This window comes from Cololabis saira, chromosome 10 (genome assembly GCF_033807715.1).
Source record: "Cololabis saira isolate AMF1-May2022 chromosome 10, fColSai1.1, whole genome shotgun sequence".
Taxonomy (NCBI): Eukaryota; Metazoa; Chordata; class Actinopteri; order Beloniformes; family Belonidae; genus Cololabis; species Cololabis saira.
Window position 1 is genome coordinate 32155391 of NC_084596.1, and position 17287 is coordinate 32172677.

At 39.2% G+C, this 17287-nt stretch overlaps 2 protein-coding genes across 2 annotated transcripts in view; one reads left to right on the plus strand and one right to left on the minus strand.

The window, feature by feature from the left end:
* The first annotated feature begins 44 nt into the window (after nt 1-44).
* Nucleotides 45-9760, plus strand: plxdc2a (plexin domain containing 2a). The gene is made up of 14 exons (XM_061732577.1): nt 45-343; nt 1659-1846; nt 2147-2290; nt 3987-4056; nt 5006-5128; nt 5266-5384; nt 5476-5575; nt 5684-5779; nt 5907-5988; nt 7321-7381; nt 7489-7714; nt 8182-8217; nt 8391-8548; nt 8896-9760. The coding sequence occupies exons 1-14, from the start codon at nt 256-258 to the stop codon at nt 9109-9111; spliced, it is 1707 nt and encodes a 568-aa protein (XP_061588561.1). The 5' UTR covers nt 45-255; the 3' UTR covers nt 9112-9760.
* An 8-nt stretch (nt 9761-9768) lies between these two features.
* Nucleotides 9769-17287, minus strand: part of LOC133452869 (rab effector MyRIP-like) — a 34136-nt gene continuing 26617 nt past the window's right edge. Inside the window, 5 exon segments of the mRNA XM_061732575.1 lie at nt 9769-10300; nt 11570-11630; nt 11725-11820; nt 14704-14865; nt 15749-15928. Of these exon segments, the coding sequence (XP_061588559.1) occupies nt 10284-10300; nt 11570-11630; nt 11725-11820; nt 14704-14865; nt 15749-15928 (516 nt within the window). The 3' untranslated portion in view covers nt 9769-10283.

The window sequence follows — 17287 nt, forward strand, 5'->3', positions numbered from 1 at the left end:
TGACGGACAGATTGTTTTTTGCTGAAGACCAATTTAACAAACTTAGATAGAAGATGTAAGATACAGCATAAGAATAATTAAGGGTTTAATCGGTTACATAGTCATGCGGGTTTGTTTTGTTTATTTGTTTTTAATTCGTTAGAATTAAAACATTGGGAAACTCCGATTTGTTCCACAAACTCAAAAAGTTTGTGTTTTAGTTCATAATTTACTTCATGACGTAGTTTTCTCTCTCTGGAATATTTTGGAGATCAAATGGGGACATTTAAGACATTTCATCTTATTACAGCTCTGGTGTTTTTCCAGTGTCAGACAAGCTGTATGGAACTAAAAACTGCCAGAGGTAAGTCATACAATAAGTAAATATTTACTATGAAAATGTAACGTGGAAGCAGTTTAAAAAAGTTATTTGGCTCTAATGTTTGTTTTGTATTAATCTATTTACATTCCTAACTAGTTCCATACACAGTATGGGTCTGTAGAGCAACTATTCAGTAAACTGTTGTAGTTGTCAAGGTGGATATAACCTACTTTAATTTAAGTGGTGATATAAAAAACAAATATTTCTCATAGCACATTTACATGTGTGTATTTGGATTGAATGTGTTGCAAAAGTTTCTGCAAGTGTTTTAATTTGGATTCTGTTATATATTTGAACCAGAGGGATATCTGTCAGGTTTATCAATACATTTTTAACTCTATGTCTGGTTTACATTTATTTGGTTTCATTAACAGACAGGAAACACAACATCAGCTAAGTAGGATTTTCGGTGATAAATCAGATTTTTAACAAGATTTAACTGACACACACACACAGTTGCAGTAGCACTGTCTGCTCCTGGTTGCCCATAAAAACCCAGCCTTGTCCCCACATCTGGGCACATCAGTTCAGCGTCTAAGCCACAGTTGGATACAGACTGATTATGAAAGCTCTTCAGCCAGGGCAGACCAGCATGTGGCAGATATATAGACACAACACCCACTGCTTCCCGGCTTCACATGCCCGGTCCTGGAGCTGCTGGTGTCAAGAATGTGAAGCATGCTTTCACCCTCCTCTGTGAAGAGCAAAGATATGACGTACAGCACACTTGTCAGTGGTTTGGAGGAGACCATGCATGGTTACCACCTGGCACCTGCTGATGAATTGTTTCTATGTCCTATAACACGAGGAAGATGTTTGGGTGCATTTACAGGTTTCAAAACAGCTTTGCTCATGGCATACTGCAATTCTTATGTTTGCAATTTCCAGTTGCTCCAGTAATCTTCACGTCTTGTTACGAACCAACCATACTTTTTCAATCTTCTTGTTATTATGCTCTCATGGACTTAAACCTTCCTCGTGCTTACTGAGGCGTGTAGAGTCCCTGATGTTGCTACTGTATGTAGTGTTGTAGTTTTGCATTTCTCAGCACTACATGCTCAGATCTTGGGATAAATTTGATTTGCTGTCCAGTCCTGGGAAGATCTGCAACAGTCTTTTCTTATAACACTCTTGTTATTGTGATAGACTAAAATGATCTTTATGGAGTGTTATTATGTGGCTAAAAGCTTTCAGTATTAACTCCCTCCTTAGATTAAAAAAAACAAATAAGTAGAGAAGTGTTATCACAGAGAAAAACCATCTCTCATTCTCATTTCTGAATCTTGTTCTTGCACAGAGGAATGGTCCCACGTAATCTCTGAGGACTTCCTGCCGAGAGGGCGGCAGCGGACGTCCGAGCCCAGGACCGGAGCCCCTGACTGGGCAGCAGATAAAAGGGGCCTCTACAGGGAACAGCAGCAAGCGGAGGAGCCGGATCCTGAACTGCTGGTGGAGGAGGGACACAATAATTCAGCACAAATAGTAGTAAGATCATCACAGTTACAGATTTATGCTAAAAAGTTCAAACTTGACTAATGTAACCAAGGGACTTCCTTTTAACAAAATCCTTGATGGAACACCTTTTTTTTTAATTATATAAAGAGTACCCTTTCCCCCCCTCAACAGAGTAATAACAGGGTCAAGATATTATAAATGAATTTTCTTACATATATATATATATATATATATATATATATATATATATATAGTCTTATGTGTGAGATGTGCATATCGTGAACATGTAGACATAAATGAGAATTTGTTAATTGATGTATGACATTCTAGGACACTGATCACATCTATTACACCTCCAAAATATACGGCCCTGGAGACGCATGGGGTAAAGAGCTGTGGGTGAACATTGACGACGTGGAGGGCAGACGGTGGAAGGTCCTCGGCTTCCTGTCCAGCACACACAGGCAGGTGGAGGTATGGCAGCAGTTGGTTTGAATAAATGGGACTGTTGGTGGTTCATGAAAATTTAATTGCTCGTATAAAAGCTGTAGACTCTGTAAAAGATGGATGAAGGCTCTGAGTCAGAAAAGTGAGGTCAGTGTGGAAGTTTAAAGCTGCATCCTCCATATGCATCAGAGAGGGGGAAAATATGTCCATTTGAGAGGAAACTGTTTTTTTTTTTTTTTTTTTTTTACTGCTTGTGACATCAGAAGTGAAAAATGAAAAAGAATGAAATCAAGTAACCACAGTTTACCAATACGAATGAAACAACCACATTAGTTGTAATGCCATTGAGGTATTTATTTATTTCTGAATAACACCATCACGGCCTTTCTAGGGATGGAAATTGATACGATTTTTACGATTCCATTTCCATTTTCAATTCTGCTTAACAATTTGGTTCTTTATGGATTCCCTCATCGATTCTCATTTGGGAAAAAAAAGGACAACTGTGAGGCAAATTGCACTAATATGATAGGCAGTGTTCGTTAGTTAAATAGTAACCTGCAGTATTATTAGCCAAGGGCATGCTAACGTTGCTGCTGCTCCTGCTGGGTTGAGAATTACTGGCGTTGGTCCGGAGCAGATTGAAAACGTGACATGCATTAATTGTTATTGCATGCTGTGTGCGCAAATGTTTTTGTATGTTGTCAGAATTTCCTCCCTTTGATGAAATATTCACTTGGCAAGTATTGCAAGTTGCCCTGTTGTTGTCTTTTTTACTGAAATGTAACCAGACCTTTGAGCATTTGTGTTGCTTGGGCGCCATGTTTACTATTGACTGTTGGTTTACGCACAATCCAAGGAATTGAAACACTGGAAACCGGTTCCGAACAAGAACCGGTTCTCGATTCCCATCCCAAGGTAGAATTTCTTTGCAGTAGATGCTACTTCAAGACCACAGTCATATTAAGTTAGCATGTGCAATGCAAAATAAAGTCAAACCTGCCTAATAAGTATGAGGGACTTGAAGCAGTCAGTTGTTCTCCTGCTGAACCAACTGGGGTTGTTTTTTTTTAATATTAACACAACTCTGCAGTGATTGGCTGAAAGCTTCATCAACATGTTTTATTTTGAGATCTGTTAGTTGTATGTTTATTGCTCCCAGAGAGGAAAATGTCTTAGTTTGTTGTTTTTTAAATGTGACACTAGAATATTTTCTCTCACTTTTACTTATGACCGTACAATTTTCCAAATATATTTCTGTTCTCAGTCTTGAGATTTGTGTCTATTTTTTAAATAAGGCAGAGTGTTCATTTATTAAAATATGGTCGTGTTTAAAGTATAATAGACAATAAAGTAGATTATTGCTTTTGGGCGGGAAATTGATCGTGTAAGTACAAGCAAAGTGTCTGCAGGGTTTCTCTACTCTCTTTATGGATGTGGTGTGAAAAAGCCAAGATGACGATGGAAAGAATGCCAAACGTGTGGCTTCATGACAATGGTTATGAGTTTCATTCATATTGTTTTGAATGTGAGATTATAATGGGCAATCTGTTTTTCAAAATGTAATATTAGATCCATATAATGGTTCTGGCATCCACATGGGCATCTAAACTCATTCAGAGATTTGTGTTTAATGTCAAGTTTTATTTGTTCTATGAACGCCTGCTCTTTTCTTTTTCTGAATCGTACATTATTTTTACAGTTTATGTGTCTGTGTTTGCAGAAAGTAAATCTTTCTTTCGACTTTCCTTTCTATGGTCATCTACTGAAGGAAATCACCATTGCGACTGGTGGTGAGTTTGTATAAGTTGTAAGATTATTGTTATGAAGCTCGGGGAGCGTTGAAATATTTAGCTCCGTTTGCAGTGTGTATGAGTTATCTAGATACCAAGTTTGCACATTTTTTTATCAGTGTTGAAGAGAGAAATGCTCAAAGCTGCAGCACCATATTGACCTAAACATCTGAAAAAGTGGAGTCATTCATATTCATGGGTCATATTCATTTGTGGTCTAGACTTTTAAAGATCTAGATTCTTCCATCCACAACAGCTGGCGGGGCAGAGCCAGAATCTTTTAAACGCAACAACACAGGTTCAAGGGGGTTTAGATGTAGAACAAAGCAGCTCAAAAGAAGAGTGAGGGAGGAAACAAATACTAAGAAGCTTTCACGCTAACATTAAGATTATGGTGAGAATCCCCAGAGAGTTGGACACAGAGATGTCTACGTTTAATTTAAACCTCAGCTGGTCCAGATGAAGGCAGCAATGCCGCCATAAATCAACCAAACTCAGATAGTAAAACCTACACCATCACAATTTGACATCTATTTTAACCGTGCATAGATTTTAGACTTCTCAACACGCACATAGGTTCTCATCCAACTCGAGAGTTTGGAGAGAAGCTGCTGTTTTTCATCACTGTCATTAACTAATGAAAATACCTGGCATCCAAAAAAAAAGACAAGACGGGGACTGGTGCTCTTGTGATTTTTTTTTTCTTTTTTTCCCAAAAAGATTTATTTTGAATTTGGCTGATTGTCCTATAAATGGAATTGTCTTATATATTTGAATCAATACAGTAATTCATTGAATTTATCTCTATCTGTATCTATCTATGTGTCATAACTGTAGTGTTTGTAACGTCTTAGTCGCCCCCTTGAACTAAAGCAACTTGACTCTTGATTGTTGCCGTCAGTATTTGAAAATCTCCACATGGCAACGTCCACACGTCTTTCTCTTGCAGGTTTCATCTACACTGGAGACACTATCCACCGGATGCTCACCGCCACACAGTACATCGCTCCTCTGATGGCCAGTTTTGACCCGAGTTTGTCCAAAAACTCTACTGTATTTTACTATGACAACGGTGGGTGAGGTTATGCGGTTACAGCATTGTCATGAATTGTTTGTTGGCTTGTTTTTGACTGTTTTCTCTGAATGCATGTACTTGTTACTTGACGGTATACATTTAACGCTAATGGTGTGTTCGTATGGGACCTTCAGGAACTGCCGTGGTGGTTCAGTGGAACCGCATCCACCTCCAGGACAACATCAGTCTGGGAACCTTCACCTTCCAGGCCATTCTGCACAGCGACGGGCGGATCGTCTTTACCTACAAAGAGGTGACTTACTTTCTGTTTTTTTTCTCCGAGATCGGGGGGGATCCTTTTCCGAGTTTGAATTTGTTGTATTTACAAGTTCCTCTTGATTCAGATTCCCGTCGACGTCAGTGACATCAGCTCTGAGAATCATCCTGTCAAAGTGGGCTTGTCGGATGCTTTTGTGGTACTTCATGACATAGAGCAGATTCCCAGTAAGAGGCCGATTTATTCTTTAACCTCTCCTTTTATAAGAGTACATGGTTAGAGGGTCACGTTTGACTAATTCTGTACAAAATTAACTCTTTTCCCACATTTTTTAGATGTTCGTCGGAGAACCATCTATGAGTATCACAAAGTTGACATCCTCAAGTCCAAAATCTCCAATTCTACGGCCGTAGAGATGCTTCCTCTTCCGAGTAAGTCGTGTCATGGTTAGACAAAGAGTAAAACATTGTAATAGTAGCATACAGAGAGTTTCTGTGAAAATGCATTCCAGCTTTATTCACAGAGGATCAAGTATTTCCTTATTTTCTTTATTCTCAGCATGTCTGCAGTTTTCCAGCTGTGGCCCATGTGTCTCCTCTCAGATTGGCTTTAACTGCAGTTGGTGCAGTCGGCTACAAAGGTAAACTGGAAAAATACTCAGAAAACAGTGAAGAAATGAACAGCCCTAAAATGTATTAGGAAATATTCGAGAAATATTATTATTATAATGCAAATTCCCCCAAAATATGCACTAATGAGAAATGGTGTGAATTTTAAATGCATTCACCATGTTTTCTTGTGCCTCATTATTTGAGGATGTATTCCAAAATTTCCTCACTGTGTAGTAAATTTTTTGTACCAATTACAGAAATGCACCTTTGATTTGAGAGCATGATTCATTGCTTTCATGCTGCGTTTATCTTTTGCTCTGACCAGTCCCGATATATTATGGGGTGACACCATAACTATACTGTACCTTATAAAATTAAGTTTCATTTCTTCAGATGACCTGAGGCATATTTTAAGCACAATTTAACCTATATATCACCTGAATGCCTTCATCTTCGTCCTTGCATGAACATGCGCCCTGAGAAATCCGGTAACTAGTCACTAGCCAGCACTTAGCTTGTGTGTATTCCCACCTACCGTTGAAATGCGGATCTGACCTTCATGCTTCATATGCAAGTAAGCATGAATGTCATTTTTATTTGGCAAAAAAAAAGAGGAAGAGGTCAGAAATTTGAAGAGAAAACTTTTATATTTACATACAGTGTATATATACATATACATACATATATATACACTTAGATCTTCCACAAACACAAAGAATAAATCAAATGATAAAGAGCTTATTAGAGCCAAAATACATTTACTGATTAAAATGATTTGTTGTCATAAGGAAGTTCTTTAATGAATGGTGCTGTCATGTTCAGACGATGTAGATAATGTGGACTTGTGTATCCCAGAGCTTCTTCAAATGTGTCCTGAGTGTTGAGACATTGCATTATCGCTGGCCACTGGTAATCTGATTTTCTGGACACATTTTAATGCCAGGTGGAACCAGGCTCCTACAACATACAGTCAATGGGTTTGACTTCTGGTGACACCGTTTTATACTAATTAAAACATGTAAAAATAAAATAAAACAGAAAAAGTTCTTTTTTTTTTAATACCACAACAGCATATTCAAAAGGTTTTTATAATGTGCTGCTCTCATATGTGGGTCCAGAAGTGTTATGTAAGGTTGCAGATTTGATGATTTGCAATCGAGATGTTTTGACTCGTGGAGGAGCCCAGTATAAATGTAGCCAGTATAAATGCAACCCACTCTACCGTCTACGCAAAGGCTTTTCCTTTTAGAAAATCTTGCAAAAGTTTTAGACTAAAAATATTTGGCTGTGAATGAGTTTAGCACCTAGAATTCATTGTTTTATAGCGATTTAGCAATAACAACAAGTATTCTCTTTCTCAGATGCTCCAGTGGGTTTGATCGTAACCGGCAGGACTGGGTTGACCTTGGCTGCCCAACAGAGGTTCTCCTTATGTTTCCGTTTTTAAAAACTACAGAAATTTAAACTGATTCAGACCTGAGCACCACCTGTTTCTCTGAACACAAGCTGATTGGTCTTTGCTTTCCTAGAAACGCGATACCCAGTGTTTGCAGATGAAAGACGTCCCAAACGGCTCATCACACCACCTGACGCACACGGCCACTCCCATTACGACCACCTCAAAGCAGCGGAGCTTCAGCGCAGCTCCTACCGTCGTCAGCAAGACTCCCGCCATCCCCAACCTCTCAGCACACAACAGCACCGGCAAGAAAAACAAACCAAGTGCACAGCAGCCAACAAACAAATACATGGACGGTAAGTTCAAATATACTCCTTTTTTTTTCCTATTAAGACTTGGTTAGTAAAAAAGGTACAACATTTACAAATGGAGATCTTCTATTTGATCTATTGATAGTGCAGTAAATCACAGCATCATGACCTTTTTGTTGTTGCTGCTCGGTACACAGCGTGTTCTGTGATGTCTGATATGAGAGTGAAGTTAGTCAGCCATATCCCAGACCTCCGTTAGATCACAGCTGAGCTCTTAGAGCCCCGGTTAAATACTGCAGCCTCAGCACCTGATGCATTTATGCGAAGCCGTTCACTGAAAATGACACAAGACTTGTTTTATAAGTCAAATAATTTATAGTGCCCTTGTGAAAGCTTTAAAAGCATCTGCAAGTAATAAATACTAAAAGAAGTAATTAGGCATGATTATGTGAATAGGACGTGCAACTTTTAACAACAAGGCTTAAATCAGTGTTATTGTTTTTGTTTCCTAGATGATCCAACAATATCTTTCCAGATCAACGAAGGACGTAAGTCATTTATGTTCCCCCGCTCTTTTTTACTACCTGTTTGTGATATGGTTTGTGATATTTTCAGCCCGTGTCAGGTTTTAGACAAAGTTTACATGTTTGCTCACAGCCAGCAGGATTCATTTAACGATGAGGACAAATTCAGGAGTAACTTCAGCCTCGTCTCTGTACAGCAGGAAACAAGGGCGGCAAACAGGAGAAAGATGAGGGGCTGCAGACTGGTCTCCTGGCAGGCATCCTTGTGATGATGGTCGTCATGGTAGCAGCCGTTTTTATATCCATCTACATGTACAAACACCCCACCTCAAGCGCCAGCCTCTTCCTCATAGAGGTGAGTGTTTCTGAACTAGTTCTCCATAATAACTTATGGTGACAAAAAGTCAATATCAATTAATTCTAAACACACTTGAAAATTAATTGTAAACGTTTGTCCTGATAACTACTTTGAGATTACCCTGAAATGTCTTGATTGGTTCATATTAGCAGCGTCTGCAGGACACTTCAATCACTTTCATGACATTTTAAGATCCTTAAAGATAAACACTCACATTTTGGGCAAAATTTAAATACTTGTATTTTGTACTGTAAAACTTAAGAAAAAGACCAACATGCAAAGGTTTAGGCACTCAACAATATCAACTTTAAAAACCTTTCCCACGTGTTTTAACCACCCCACAGCGACGTCCGACCCACTGGCCGATCCTGAAGTTCAGACGAGGCTCCGGTCGTCCGTCCTATGCTGAGGTCGAGGCTCCCGGTCAGGACAGAGACGGCACAGTCGTCATCGACATCAAACAGTCTTTTGTCTTTTCAAGCAGGAGAGAGAGCGAGCAGAAAGAAGGATTCATAGTTCCGGATCAGAGGGAGCGCTTCCTTCGCTCAGAGAGCTACTGACCACAACTACGTTACCCATGAAGCTTTTGGACATAACTGGTTCTCTATGCCAGCTCATCCTTTCTTTTCTCCTTTTCCCGTTAAGCTGATGCTCAGGTTCACTTTAGGAACGAAGCTGGAGCATTCAGAGACACCAACACATCTAACCTCCATGAGGATTGTAACGAGATGATTTTATGAGGCTTCCTGTCTGGACGGTGAGCCATTGACGTATTACATTTTTATAAACTACTCAGGTTATTCATGTCGTTTACTGCGGGTTCACCGGGAGTAGGAGTTGATGAATGTTTTCAAACCTTTTCTATCAAAGACACGCTTTATAATCCAAAGCCGCCCTTCCCACACCTACTTCACAAAGAGGAATGTCGTATCTGGGTGTCATTTCCTCATCACAACAGCCACCTTCATCTGACAAGCTAACACAGGCCCACAGTGTTTTCAGACCCAGTTTTTTTGGGGCCAGGACATTTCCATGATGTGTGCATGTTTTAATGATGATTTTCCGTGCTTGAAATGCAAAAAGTAAAATTTACTGATTGTATTTTTATACAAAAATGTACACAACATAGTTAGTTATTAAAATATACAGGTATAGTTTATTTTTTTCTTAAATAATTTTAGACAACACAGTTTCACACCATTTTTCTAACATGCTTGCAGGTTTTATCGAATAGCTGCTCCTACTCTTCTTAAATTTGTGCCGTTTCAGTCATTGTACATAATCTGTACAGTTTTATGAACCAACTTAAATTGTCACTAGCAACAATTAAATCTCAAAGTACTATTTTTATTAAAGGAACAATTTGTGTTTTTGCATACTTGCTGTATAGTAATTGCATTGTCTGTAGCAAGTAAAAGGTCTTCATTTTACTTTTCCCAGCATGATCAAACCTGATTGATTCCCCCCCCCCCCCCAAAATATTTGTTCAAGAGTAAGAAAAGAAACAAAAGTAGTTCTATCTATTGTGCACTCTTGACTAGACAACTCAAGAATCAGCTGTTTCCTATACGATCAACTTACAGACTGCTTGTGTTTCATGTTGTTTGAGGCATTTTTACAGCTGGATTAAGGCAGATGGTGTCACCACGGATCATTTAAAACTGGCCTGTTGGCTGCTGAGTGATGGGATTAAGGCACTGCTGTAACGGAGGGTCTGCAGACGGCCGATGGCTTAAGTCTCCTGGTCTTCTAAGAAACAAAAAGGGACAACCATTAAGTTGTTAGGTGAGAAAAGCACAATACATGTTGATGGGGAAAATAGAATGAAAAGCAACAGAATTGAACAAAACTGTTTTCCTTTCTGCATTTATGTAGTTGAATCATTATAGTGTGCGTACACTGAGCTTTATCTAATACTACTCTCTGGTCCAATTACAACACTGGTGGATCATTGCTCTTTTGTTTTACTTTCAGAATTGTATGAAGAACTAGTTCTCATGTGGATGACCCTTTCAGACCCTTAAAATGAACAGATCCTTAAAGACAACTTTCAACGTTTTGGCCTGCTTTCGCTTCTATGACGAAAAAGAAATTGGTACATTTTTGCCATTTTATGGCTTACCAACGACATTGACACTGAGCAATCGTAATAGCAACAAAGGAATTTGCATTTATGTGACCCTTTGTTTCTTAGGATTATACAGTTAATTCAAATTTAAAATGGCATCAAATATATAAGTTATAGACATGCTGTACTATTATACTATCTCTTAAAACTACAGTGAAAACAGTATTTGTGCAACATTACAACCCTGGATTTTTAAATGTCTGAAGCAGGAAGCAGGAAAAGCAGTAATGCGAGGTAAAATAATTTCCTTTTTTCTCAAATAAGAAAAGGAAAGATAACTTAAAAACAAAAGAATTAGAATGCGAAATTAAAACACTAGAGGAGGCCTTCCGGACCTCTGCAGATGAACATATCCTTAATAGAATAAGGAAAACTAAAATAGAATTAAATAAAATAATTGACGCAAAAACACAGTTTCTAGTACAAAGGCTTCGTCTGGAAAACTTTGCACACGCTAACAGATTGGGGAAATATTTAGCCAATCAATGAAAAGTAAACAAAGAAAAAACAACCATAATATCTATCAAGGACCAATCAGGGGAAGTTACACATGATCCCTGTTTAATAAATTCAGTTTTTAGAGACTTTAACTACAAACTATATTCATCACAAATTGAACCATCTGACCAATCCATCGATCAGTTTCTTGGAGAAATGAATCTGCTGAAGTTACATCAGGAGCAGGTTACGTTTGTGGTTTTTGTTGCAGACTTCCAGTGCTCGACGTGTGTTCTTGCTTCCTGGTTTAGCAGTGGATGTCACCCCCCTCCCACATATAAGGCACATATATATGCCTTAGGTTTTTACCAGCATGGTATCAACCATTAATCGTGCAAGTTTCTTTCTCAAACTGAGCAGAACAGAACATTAGAAGTGCGTCGTAGCGCTACCTTTTGTTGGTGGTGCTGGTAATCGTCTTCTCATCTGTCTGGAGGAGTCCAGGGTTACAGACTGGAGATGACAAGCAGACGTGACATGTTTAAATGTATTAGAGAGGCCAGCATCCTGCTCTGCTCGTTGGATTGTACTAAGCTTAGGTGTGTACCATATCTGTTGTCCTCGTCTTTGTGAAACGTGATTGAGGGTCCACGTCGAGGCCTGCGCTCTTCAAAGCGGCAATCCTTGTGGAGATGCCGGAGACCTACAGCGGATGCAGAAATATGAAAAATATGTCCAAGCAAACTTTATTTATAAAAGCACTTTAAAAACATAAAATCACAAAGATAGAAATTAACAATTAAATAAATGGGATTCAAATAAAAATAATGAAAATATATTAAACTTAAAGCTGCAAGCAGCGATGAACGGGCCCTCGCGTGTGCAATTTTCACCAATAAAGGTCAAGGACTCAAAACCATGTCCGATGACACAATCCCACGAGTCTTTATGTCAAACCATTTAAAAGTTATTGTAGAAAATAGGAACTATCACATATCGACCAATCAGAAGAAAGGGCGGGGCTAATTTGCACCAATTATGTTCAAGGACTCAAAACCGAGTCCGATGACACCACCCACGACTCTTTATGTCAAACCATTCAAAAGTTATGGCAGAAAGTAGGAACTATCAAATATGGACCAATCAGATGAAGGGGGGGCGGGGGGCGGGGGGCGCTTTTTGGCATCTATCGTCGCCACGGTAACGCTTTTGACTTGACTTTTGAGAAAAGTAATGTCCATTGTCGCAGGACCGAGACGCACATTTTGATGTATAACACACCTAGGTGCACGTTACGGTTCGGGCGAAGAAACGGCCGAAGAAATTACATAAATTGCACCAAAATTACATGATTAATTCAAAATGGCCGACTTCCTGTTCTGTTTCGGCCATGGCGCCAAGAGACTTTTCTTTAAGTTGCGACATGATACAGGTGTGTACCGATTTTCATGCATGTACGTCAAACCGTATTGTGGGGCTTGAGGCACAAAGTTTTCTAGGGGGCGCTGTTGAGCCATTAGGCCACACCCATTAATGCAAACCATTAAATATCAAATTTTTCGCCAGGCTTGCGTGTAAAATTTGGTGACTTTTGGGGCACATTTAGGGGGCAAAAAGGCCGTCATGTCGTCGGAAGAAAAACGAGCACGAGGAGAACGAGAACAATTCCTACGGATACAATAGGGCCTTCGCACTGTCACTGCTTGGGCCCTAATAACCTAAAGTCAACATCTCATAATGGGTTAAAAGCCTGGCAGCAAAGGTGGGTCTTAAGAGATGATTTAAAAAATGGCCATGGAAGAAGACTGATATTTACTGGTAACGTATTAAACAATATGGGTGTGGTAGTCTGGTGGTAGTAATTTGGGGGCTACATCACCAAATGCCCCATCCCCCCTGAGCAAGCAACAGCTGATCCCTGTTACATCCAGGATCAGCTGGTCAGCTGATCTGAGTAACCGGGAAGGAGAGTGTAAATGCAGCAGCTCAGAGAGGTAGGGCAGGACAAGACCATTTAGAGATTTAAAAACAAATAAAATGAACTCTAAAATAGGCAGCCAGTGCAGTGAGGATAAAAGAGGAGTAATATGTTCTCTTTCATGTTCCTGTTAAAAGCCATGCAGTTTTTTTGTTTTGCACCAGCTGAAGACACGAGACAGGGCGGACTGACTAACCCAGGTCAGTTACAATCGGCTTCACATACTGTCCTGGGGGGCTAAATCAGGAGGGCAGAAACCTCTAGTGACACTAAAAATGATCCTTTCTGTCTTTTTTTTTTTCATCAAAAACTAAGAAGTTTAGAGCCATCCAGGCTTTCAATTCTTCAAGGCACTTTGATATCGTTTACAAGGAGTTAGCATCATCCTGTTTTAGGGGCACATAGGCCTGAGTGTCGTCTGCATAACAATGAAAGGCTATATTGTGCTTTCTAAAAATTAAGCCAAGATGCAGCAAATACAAAGAAAAAAGGAGAGACCCAAGTATTAAGCCCTGCGGAATGCCACACGACAGACACAGAGGAGGACACGTAATCGTCGAGACCAACACAAAAATATTCTCTGAACCAGGTAATCTATATACCACTCCAGGGCCATTCCATGGATGCCTACGCAATGATTTAAACAAGTTAATAAGATAGTGTGATCCACAGTGTCAAAGGCAGCTGTTAAATCTAAAATAACTAGAATTACATAATTCCCTGAATCTGTAGCCAAGAGGATGCCGTTAAAAACGCTCAACAGCGCAGACTCTGTGCTATGAATAGGTTTAAAACCAGATTGAAAAACCTTGAGGATATTATTTTTATCCAAGAATGCTTTCAAATGAACACATACAACCTTCTCCAAAATCTTTGAGAAAAGGAAGCTTGGAAATGAGCCTATAATTTGAAAGGACAGCGTGATCCAGTCCAGGTTTTTTAATCAGTTGAACTACTGCATGTTTAAAATCTTTTACCAAACAAAGATTTGTATTGAATAGCACCTGTCCATTTTTCCTCCTAGTCTTTATTAACATCCAGATCAAGTGCACTAGTTAGTCTACCTGTCCTGAACTACTTTTATCTCTGTGGATTTATTTCATGGTTCATTATGGTCCATCGATAATCAACAGAAACTTAGTGTAAGCACCATGTACTGTATAGTTTATAGTTAACTCTTTTATTGCATAATATGCCTTGTTGTTTACAGAGAAGGAATATATTTCAGTTTAAGTTTTGAGAGTTATTATTTTATACTTTATTGATTAATACCTAAATTTCACTACTGAGATTTGTTTGCCTTAACGGTTTCGGTAGTTTGGGCCAGTGGGGCTTCTGTAGTGGGAGGAAGTGCGGAACTGTGTGTTTTTTGTCAGTTGAAAGAATAAACGAGTGACGGTGGAGCAACACAGCGTTTTACCGTTCTGTTGACGGTTCTGTCGGCGTACTCAACGCGTAAAAAATCTCCTGTCGTCATTACCATTCATGAAGTGAGTAAGATGTTTGGTCAAAAGAAGAAAGAGTAAGTCTAAAGATAGTCACTACACTTAGGACCAATCTTAAGACCATGTCCAGCCCTCTCTCCATTTTCTTGCATCTCCTGCTCACCTGTAGCTCAGATTGCTGAACTTTGGCAGCTGCTGCCGCCACCTGCTCCTCCAGGAAGGACAGCTCCATATGAGACGTGGAGGTGCAGATTTCTCTGGCACACTCCTCCAGGTCGCCGAGCTCCGCCTCCAGACTGTACACTGAACCAGCAGCAACATACACCTGCAGGAAGAGACAATTTTACTTTTAAAAGCAAGATTTATTACTCATCTCTTAAGAACTCAATCATTTCTGGAATGGAAATCTAATTCCCGAAGAGCTTCACTGAAATGTGTAATACATCATTTCAATTTGTAAAATCAAATTTGATCTCGGATTAGAATTTTATTGAGTACCTTTTTTAAGGTAATTTAGACTTTTTTTGGCACTAGTCGCCTTTATTCGAAGTAGGTGAGTACATTTTAAAACAGTGTTTTACAATCATAAAAGGTTGTATGTCTAAAGCAGCAATTTTGAATATACCTACTGTCTGAAATGACACCCAGATTTTTTGCCAGCAGATAAATTATATGGAAACTCAAGTGTGCCAGTAGAATTGCTGTGCTCAAACTTTCCCCCTAAAAAAGCATCTAAAAACTTAAAAGTAGTGAGTTTTTGTTGTCTAATGGACAAGTAAACCAGGAACATCATCAGCTTCACAATAGAGTAATACGTTTCCTAAAAATAGACCACAAAGGCAGGAAGGAGTAAAAACAATACTGGGCCCAACATGAAACCTTGAGGTTCCCCACAAATGATAGGAGCTGCAGGATAGGAGCATTCCCCAATGTGTACAGAAAGTCACACTGGACTTGAACCAGTTCAACACAATTATCTTCGATACGACAAACTAAAATTACTTCAATAGTTAGAGGGGATCTTAAAAAATTCAGAAGAGCATTTTCCTTGCTGTGAGTTGATATTTCTGTGCTTCACTATGTGGGGTCCTTAGTGCCAGAAAATCTTATTTACAATTTACATTTTTTGTTCAAAGGGAATGAGCCCCAAAATGTCTCCAGCCTGTAGGGATATCCTTTAAAACAAATAAAACGAATGATAAACTCACTTTTTCTTCCAGTCGGCTGAACTGTTGGTCCAGTTTCTCAGGGTCGGTGTTTGAGGGCAGGGAGATGGTGCTGAGTGGGACCTCGTCTCCTCCCTCCACGCCCTGCAGAAGCTCTTCTGTAGCATTCAGGACCTTCAACACCTCAGTAGTGATGCTGCGCAGAGACCCTGCTGAGTATCTCTACAGAACACAAACACAGGTGCCGTCTAACTCACAGCATAAGAAAAGAATTGAGAAGCGGCTAAATCTGTGATCAATCAATCATCAATCAAATTTTATTTATATAGCACCTTTCGTCCAGGTACATGAAATACAAGGTGCTTTGACATTTTGATTGAAAAATAAGCATAATAAACAAATAAAAACTGGGAGACCAAAAAAATAAAAACTGGGAGACCAATGCACCCTGACATACAATATAAAATATATAAAATTTATAAAAAGATAAAGGTTCATGGATTAAGGCTAAAAAAAATAATCAGTCCACAACAATAAAAATAATAAAAACATTATAAGAGATAGATAAATAAATAAAACAGATACCTTTAAAATTTTTTAAACTGAATAAAACTAAAACTATAAAATGTGATGCTACATAAAAGCCAGACCAAAGAGATGAGTTTTTAGTCTACGTTTAAAAATGTCCACATTTCCAGCTCCTCTCAGATCCTCCGGCAGGCTGTTCCACAGTTTTGGAGCATATTAGTGGCTAAAAGCAGCAAATGTTTTAGTTCTACTCTGTGGAACAGCTAGAAAGGAAGAGCCAGAGGATCTGAGGGGCCTTCCTGGTTCATAGAATAAAAACATCTCTGAAATATACTTTGGTGCAAGCCCATGTAGCGCTTTATAAACTAATAAAATAACTTTAAAATCAACACGAAAACTTACAGGTAGCCAGTGTAAGGATTTTAAAATGGGCCTAATGTGTGCTCTCCTTCTGGTCTGAGTCAGAACTCGCGCTGCAGCGTTTTGAACCAGTTGCAGCTGATTTATATTCTTGGGTAGACCAGTAAGAAGAGCATTACAGTAGTCTATCCTGCTAGTTATAAAGGCGTGTATTAGTCTCTCCGTGTTGCTCAGAGAGAGGAACAGCCTCACCTTAGAAATATTTTTTAGATGATAAAATGCTGTTTTTGTGACACAGCGTACATGTGATTTGAAATTAAAATCAGAGTCAAATATGACTCCTAGGTTTCTTGCCTCTTTGCTCGGGTTTACTCCATATGTATTTAGTTTAGAGGCCAGTTTCTCTCTCTGGGCTTTTGAACCGACGATCAGTACTTCAGTCTTTTCCTGGTTTAGCTGTAAAACATTCTGTGACATCCAGGCCTTAATATCTAAAATACAGTTAAAAAGTGAGTCAATCGGCCCAGTGTAGTCAGGAGACACGGCCACATAGAGCTGTGTGTCATCAGCATAACTGTGGAAAGAGATGCCGTGTCTCCTGATGACACTGCCCTGGGGTAACATGTATAAATTAAAAAGTAATGGTCCTAAAATCGACCCTTGTGGTACTCCATAGGTAGCCTCATAGTGTTT

What these genes read in the sequence shown, in the direction of transcription:
- plxdc2a (XM_061732577.1), top strand. Translation starts at nt 256, where the DNA reads ATGGGGACATTTAAGACATTTCATCTTATTACAGCTCTGGTGTTTTTC. An exon ending in GCACACACAGGCAGGTGGAG is followed by an intron (nt 2,291 to 3,986) that starts GTATGGCAGCAG and finishes CTGTGTTTGCAG; the next exon opens with AAAGTAAATCTTTCTTTCGA. An exon ending in AACAAACAAATACATGGACG is followed by an intron (nt 7,715 to 8,181) that starts GTAAGTTCAAAT and finishes TTTGTTTCCTAG; the next exon opens with ATGATCCAACAATATCTTTC.